General features: G+C 52.7%; 2 protein-coding genes across 2 annotated transcripts in view; both read right to left on the reverse strand.

The window, feature by feature from the left end:
- Positions 1–1773, reverse strand: part of RNF225 (ring finger protein 225) — a 6178-nt gene extending 4405 nt beyond the window's left edge. The window contains exons 1-2 of the mRNA XM_034638038.1: positions 981–1773; positions 7–387 (exon numbers count right to left, since the gene is read on the reverse strand). Of these exons, the coding sequence (XP_034493929.1) occupies positions 7–376 (370 nt within the window). The 5' untranslated portion in view covers positions 377–387; positions 981–1773. The remainder of the gene's footprint in view (positions 1–6; positions 388–980) is intronic.
- Positions 1774–1950: 177 nt separating this feature from the next.
- Positions 1951–6299, reverse strand: RPS5 (ribosomal protein S5; the record flags this gene model as incomplete). The annotated part of the gene is given in 5 exon segments (NM_001304926.1): positions 1951–2030; positions 2112–2210; positions 2941–3069; positions 3208–3417; positions 6191–6299. Coding segments are annotated over 5 exon segments (615 nt in total). The 3' UTR covers positions 1951–1961.
- Between the last annotated feature and the right edge of the window lie 933 nt (positions 6300–7232).

Raw genomic sequence — 7232 nt, forward strand, 5'->3', positions numbered from 1 at the left:
CATCGCGGGGCAGCAGGCTGGGCTGCGTAGGCAGCGCGGGCAGCCCTCGGCGCGGGGCCAGGCGCGTGGGCGCGCGGCACACGGGGCAGGCCACCGCGTCGCCGCCACCCGCCGTGGCCAGGGACAGGCGAGCCAGGCACTCGAGGCAGAAGACGTGGCCGCAGTCCAGGCGCTTGGGCAGCTTGAATACGCCGTCGAAGGGTGACACACAAATGAGACACTCCACGGGGGACAGGATAGGACCCGAGCCCGGGCTGCCGTCCCCTTCCTCCTCCTCCTCCTCGTCGTCATCGCCCTCCTCCCTGCCTGGGGAGCGGGGCGCGGAGAGTGAGCTCTGAGGCGGGCGCCAGAGCCAGGGCGGCCGAGGGCAGGGCATCCGGACCGGACCTGAAGGGAGAGGCCGTCAGCCGGGGAAGCAGGAGGTGGAAGAATGGAGGGTCTGTGGAGGGTCGGGGGCTGGGCTCTGGAGCGGATGGCCCAACACAGAGCGGGGGCTTCCAAAGAAGGGGGTGTAGAGCCAGAGAGCAGAGGATAGGTACAGTAAGCGACCCGCGGGGTAGAAGCAGAGAAAAAGGGGGTCCAGGTAGAAGTCGAGGAAGCATCAGGACTGGAGAAGGGAGGGGGTGGGGGAATAGATGGGAGGACAGGACTGGGGACAGGAACAGACCCAGGGGCATGGTAGGTCCTAAGCTAGACTTGGGCCGGGAAGGGGCAGAGGAAAGCTGAGGACCTGTCACTGGGCAGAACCCCAGACAAGCAATGGGGAGGATCCAACATGGAGAGGAGCAAAAGATAGGGACCTCTAAGAGAACCAGACTTTGGGGGGAAGGAGGTCCATACAAAACTCCAGGAGGGACAGATGAGAAAGAGGACACCCAAGCCTCAGGATTGGAGCCCAGCAGCACAATGATGGAAGCCCGGAACAGGTGCCAGAGGTTCCCCACCAGACCGACCCCAGCCGGCCTTTTGGCTCTTCCTACCTGTTGGTGCCTCCTCCTTCTGGCTGGCACGTCCCTGCCTGTTCTGACCCCAGTCCTCTGCCTACCAGCAGCTGCATTCTAGGTGCCCCTCCCTGCAGGAGGGTGCTGCCTTGCTACCACTCCCTCCAGATCCCAGGTTCCCAAGGTACCTGTCAGACTTGTCCAACTGCCTGGCCCGCCCCCAAGACAGGTCCCTCCAGGATGAACACCAAGGCTGACCTTGGCCAGATGTCGGGGGTGGCAGGAAGGTGATGGATGGCACAGGTGTTGAGGCCCGTGACAGCCTGGTCCTGTGGTTGGGCAACAACACCCCCCCCCCAAGTCTTCTACTTCCAAGCCACTGGTGCAATCAGATGAACCTGGTGTGGCACTGGCTCTGTGGGCACCCAGGGTTAGGCTACAGTCATGAATACACAAAATGCAGAAGCAGCCTGGAGCCCCTGGGGGAAGCTGGCCAGAGCAAAGAGGAACCTCTGGAGTCCCAGGGTGGAAGGTAGGGACACCCCACAGTGTATTGGACAGGGCTGACCCCTGCCAAACCAGCAGACGGGGCTGGAAATGGTGGCCCAGGCTACTAGCCTTGGATACCTCTCCCTGGGGCTGCTTGCAGGTTAACATGCCGCCTAGGAGTTGGGCTGCCACCCAGATCTCACAGACAAAACCACGGCCTTCCCCAGCCTACAGTGACGTCTATGCCAGGACAACCCCACCCCTCTCATTTCCAACACGCTGGAACACTCCAGGTGGCCGGGCCTGCACCCCGGGGTGCACCGGTTCTGAGTCAGTGGTGCTTTCTGAGCAGACGATTTCCCTGGTGAACCTGGGCCCCACAAACCATGACACGTCAGAAATGGGGAAGCTCCTTAGGACACTGGGGCCATCCCCACTCCAGCGCCCAGAGCCCCCCAAGGACAGACAATGGCACAGGTGGGTGAGGCTGCCCCAAGGGCAGACAGGTTTATTGAAGCCACAGCGAGGTGATCAACGGTTGGACTTGGCCACACGTTCCAGCTCATCCTTCTTCTTGATAGCATAGGAATTGGAAGAGCCCTGCAAAGATATAAATGGTTAGTTCTGAATGTTGGAGCAGCTTCCCCTTGAACTGGCCCCCACCCCAGTGTCCCCACTCACCTTGGCTGCATTGATGAGCTCATCCGCTAGGCACTCAGCAATGGTCTTGATGTTCCGGAAGGCGGCCTCACGGGCACCTGTGCACAGCAGCCAGATGGCCTAGGGAGCACAGAGATCAGCTTAAGGGCCAGTACCCTGGGCCCCCCCACAAAAGCTGGCTACCATACTGCCGTCCACTGGCCCACTGAGACTGTGACAAGACACAGGAGGAGCCCCCAGGCTGCCCAGGTGAAATGCTGCCAGATCCAGGATCAGACAGAGGGCCACAAAAACAAGTGTAGACACAAAGGCTGAAGCTGGGTCCCTGATTACAGGAGATGTGAGACCTGCTACTGGAGGGAAATGCAATGCATTGTGTGCTCTTGACCTGGACCCTGACTGAAAACAGACAGCTATAAAGGGACAGCTGCAGTGATGGAACATGAGACAATTCTCTCTCTGTTAAATTCCTTGAGAGCGAAGGTGGGGACAGAATACCCTTGGTCCTTGGAGACACCCACTAAAGTGTCAAGGGGGAAATGGTTAGAATGTCTGCAACTGGTTGTCAAATGGTCTCAGGGAAAAAAATGCACACCCACATACAGTATGTAAAAATATACACTCAAATGAAACTGCCTGAGGCAAATGTTGCTCAGTAGAGGGGCCAGAACTAGTATCTGCCCTGAAAGTGCTGGAAATGCGGGAAGGCTTCCTGGAGTAAAGGACACTCCAGGTAAAACACACAGGCAGGACAAACCTTCCCACTTACAGTTTCTGCCCCAAGCAGAACCACACCAGGGCCCAGTGACTATTCCTGCCCACCCCCGTGTGCCAGAAGCCCCAGGCCCACCTGATTCACACGGCGCAGGGGGGACACGTCAACAGCCTGACGCCTCACTGTTCCGGCTCGCCCAATGCGGGTTGAGTCCTCCCGGGGACCGCTGTTAATAATTGCATTCACCAGGACCTGCAGGGGGTTCTAGGAGAAGGCAGCCATGAACCTGACATCCAGTCCACATCCCTCCCCCATTTCCTCACCCCTAAATGCCATGGGGCAGCTGTTGGCTTTAGGGTGTACTAAGGGCACTCTCCGCCTCATTAGGTCTCACAGTCTTACCTCACCAGTGAGCAGATGGATGATCTCGAAGGCATGCTTGACAATGCGCACGGTCATGAGCTTCTTGCCATTGTTACGGCCATGCATCATCATGGAGTTGGTGAGACGCTCCACGATGGGGCACTGTGCCTTGCGGAAGCGCTTGGCCGCATAGCGCCCTGCACTGTGGGGCAGGTACTTGGCATACTTCTCCTTCACCGCAATGTAATCCTGGGCAGCAAGGAGAGGGGATGGAAGGACTAGGGTCAGGAGCAGGATGGCCAGGAACCGAGGGACTGAGCACCTACTCTGGGCAGCCCCCGCCTACCTGTGGTGGCTTGACTGTGAGGGCCCTGCTTGCCACAAAAAAGTAAAACCCTAACAAGTGACTTTATCACGTAACTAAAAAGAGCACTTCCTTGGGCACCTGGGTGGCTCAGTCGGTTAAGCATCTGTCTTCTGCTCAGGTCACGATCTCAGGATCCTGGGATGGAGCCCCGCATCGGGCTCCCTCCTCAGTAAGGAGTCTGCTTCTCCCTCTGCCCCTGCTCTCTCTCAAATAAATAAAATCTTAAACAAACAAACAAACAAACAAACAAACAATCCAAAAAAACACTTTCCTTTATAATGGGAGGGAGGCGGATGGAGAACCAAGAAGATCAATACTCATGATCTCAGTTTTGTCGTTGTTGTTGTTGTATTGTATGTATGTATTTATTAATTAATTAGAGAGAGAGAGAGAGAGAGAGAGAGAGCGCGCGCGCATGCACGGGCGAGCATGAACAGGGGAGAGGGAGAAACAGACTCCCCACTGCAGAGCAGGGAGCCTGACATGGGACTCCGTCCTGGGATCACGACCTAAGCCGAAGGCAGACACTTAACCGACTAAGCCACCCAGGCGCCCCAAGATCTCAGTTTTAAGTATTCCTCAAACTCTGCACTATGGACACTTTAAATCAAATAACTCTTGTGGTGGGGGCTGTCCTGTGCACTGCAGAATGTTTAGCAGCCTCCAGTAAGCTAGCAGCACCCCTCTCAGTTTTAGCAACAAAAAATATGTCCACACATTGCCAAGTGTCACCTAAAAGGGGTGGGGGAAAATCACTCCAGAGAACCACCGTTTTAGTAGAATTATCTAACAACCCTTCCTATATATACATACGTCATTTCCCAAGAAAATGTTTCAAAAACACGAAAATGTTAAGGGGGGTTGGTATCAGAGAAACTACACATATGCGAAGAGGACTACTGTCAACTATTCCACTGTGAAATACACCCAAATGTCATTGTATCACTTCCACAAGGGACACATCATATTTCTATAAAGACAAGGAATAACAGAGAAAGAACATGGAATTCTGATACTATAATGACAGTCTGTGTCTACCTGGAGAGAAACACCTGCACAAATAGGCAAGTAGACAGGTCTCCATGCAGGGCTTTAGGCTGAGCAGGAAAAACCACAAACACCAAATGTCTTGGTAGGGTTCGGTTAAAATGACCAGCTCTACAGCAGACCCTTGCACATCTTTCAAGATGAGAATTCTGGCGCGACACTGACTTCTGCTTCCCCAGCCCATAAAAGAGCGCTAGGGAGAGTGAAAAATTGTTTTTAGATTTTTAAAAAAGATTTTATTTATTTATTATATTTAAAAGATTGTTATTTACTTGTCAGAGAGAGAGAGAGAGAGCGAGCACAAGCAGGGAGAACGGCAGGAAGGAGGACAAGCAGGCTCCCCGCTGAGCAAGGAGCCAGATGCACTGGATCCCAAGATCCTGGGATCATGACCTGAGCTGAAGACAGACACTTAACCGACTGAGCTACCCAGGAGTCCCTGTTTTCACATTTTTAAAAAGCTTGCACACCAAAAAAAGGACACAAACATATGTGACAGAGACCATATGTGACCTATAAAGACTAAAATATTCATTACCTGGTTCTTTAAGTTTGTGGACCTCGATGAATAAAGCCATAAAGGGAAACAGCTCTACAAAACATCCAGGGTGAAAAACAGGACTGAATCCTTGCTAGGCATAGTGCCTACATCCCGTATGTTTAGAAACAAAAAATGTTTTAGTTTCTTTTAAAATGAAAAAGGATAAATAAATCAAAACCAAGCTTTGTCCTTATACTAATGCAGTCACAAAATACAATTTCTTTTTAATGAAGAGCCCACAAAAGTCCTAATGAGGTCCAGTGTAACAGTACGAGGGTAAAGATAAACAGTGTGGTACTGACTTACGGAGAGATTTACAGACCAATGGAAAATAATTCAGTGTCCAGAAATAAACCCATATATCTATACTCAACTTATTTCCAACAAGGATGCCAAGATCATTGAATAGGGGAAATAATCTTTCAACAAATGGTGGTGCTGAGATACATTTATATAATGTGTAAGAGAGATTTAAGTTAGACAGCTTATGGCCTAAATTTGCTAAATATACAAAACTCCAAAGACAGAAATCAAATAGGGCCGAGGCAACTGGATTTCATACGCAAATGAATGATCTGAGACAAAACAACAACAGAACCCCAAAACCAGGGTGCCTGGATGGCTCAGTCGGTTAAGCATCTTGCTCTTGGGTTCGGCTCAGGTCACTGCTCTCATGGATTGTGGGATCAGGCTTCTCTCCCAGCAGGAAGTCTGCTTGAAGACTCCCTCCCTCTGCACCTCCCCCCACTCTTTCTCTCAAATAAATAAATAAATCTTAACAAAAACAAACAACAACAACAAAAAAAAGAAAAACAGAACCAAAACATGTACACAAAACCTGAGGAATGCGATGCTACCCCTGAAAAAGGAACCGTCTTGTGTAGCCACTGATTAACAAAACACAAAGAAAAAACAGACATGGTGGGTGTGGTGGTCCAGGGAGCCCTCCTTTACCTGTCATATTTTCACTTCTACAGCACCACGTTTCAAGTCGCCCCTCCTGGAAGATTCCATGTATGCCCCCAAACCCCTAACTGGGGAGAGCACAACCACCACACCCCCCTCACCTGCAAGGAAATGTCATTGATCTGAACATCATCGGTGCTCCATTTCCCAAAGAGCTTGATGTCAGGGGTCTCCGCCACGGCAGGTGCAGCTGTCTCCCACTCGGTCATCCTAGGAACACAAACTATCAGAGCTCAGGCACATCCACCACTGTGAGGCTGGCCCACACGCCGTTAACTGGGAAGTTATGTGGACCCAAGAAAAGCCATAAACATCTGGGTCTGTTTTTCGGGTCCTACAAAAACCACTTAGCCATAATGTAAGAAGCAACTCTCTCTCTCACCAAAGACCCCGGGAACCAAGAGCTCGCCGCAGGCCCGGGTCAACGGCTGCTGCACGGACCACAATCGGAAGGGAGATGCCAAATACCCTGACACTGCATCCGCTTGAGTTCAAATCCCAACCACGTCATTAACGAGCTCTGCCACGCTGGGAGAGTCAAACTGCTTTAGACTCTGATTCCTCCCGAATGAAATGGAAACGCTAACCTGCCATCAAGGATCACTACACTAATTCTGCGCATAATCAAGGCAAAGGCCACGGTGCGTGTCCGACACCCAGACGTACTAGGGTCTGCTACTGAAGAGAACACCGTGTACAGGCCAGAGAGAATGCAGCACGTATCTAAGAGTAACGGAAACCGCCTATCTGAACTCACGACCGCAGGGGTCAAACCAGTATTCCCGAGCCCCGCTGCGGGGCGAAGATACGGAGGTAGCGGGACACCAAGGAAAACGTACTTTCCTGCGCCTCCGCGTTCCTCAGCACATTTTCCGGAAAAGGAGAGGAAACCCCCTCCCAAGGAAGCCCCGGGCCTCGAGGGTCGCTCATGGTTCCCCAGAAAATCCCGAATCACTCTTTGGAACCCCCCGACGCGGCGGCGGCCTCACCTGAGGGCGCAGCCGGGGCGTCACAAACGATCAGCGTGCACCACGCGCCGCCCTGGCACAGACAGGAAGAGACCGCGAACCGCGGGCCTAAGCTTTTAACGGGGGTGAAAACTTCCGGGTCAGCGGGGCCGACGCGCGCACAAAAAAGACTCGG

Source organism: Ailuropoda melanoleuca, chromosome 12, assembly GCF_002007445.2.
Source record: "Ailuropoda melanoleuca isolate Jingjing chromosome 12, ASM200744v2, whole genome shotgun sequence".
NCBI classification, from domain to species: Eukaryota; Metazoa; Chordata; class Mammalia; order Carnivora; family Ursidae; genus Ailuropoda; species Ailuropoda melanoleuca.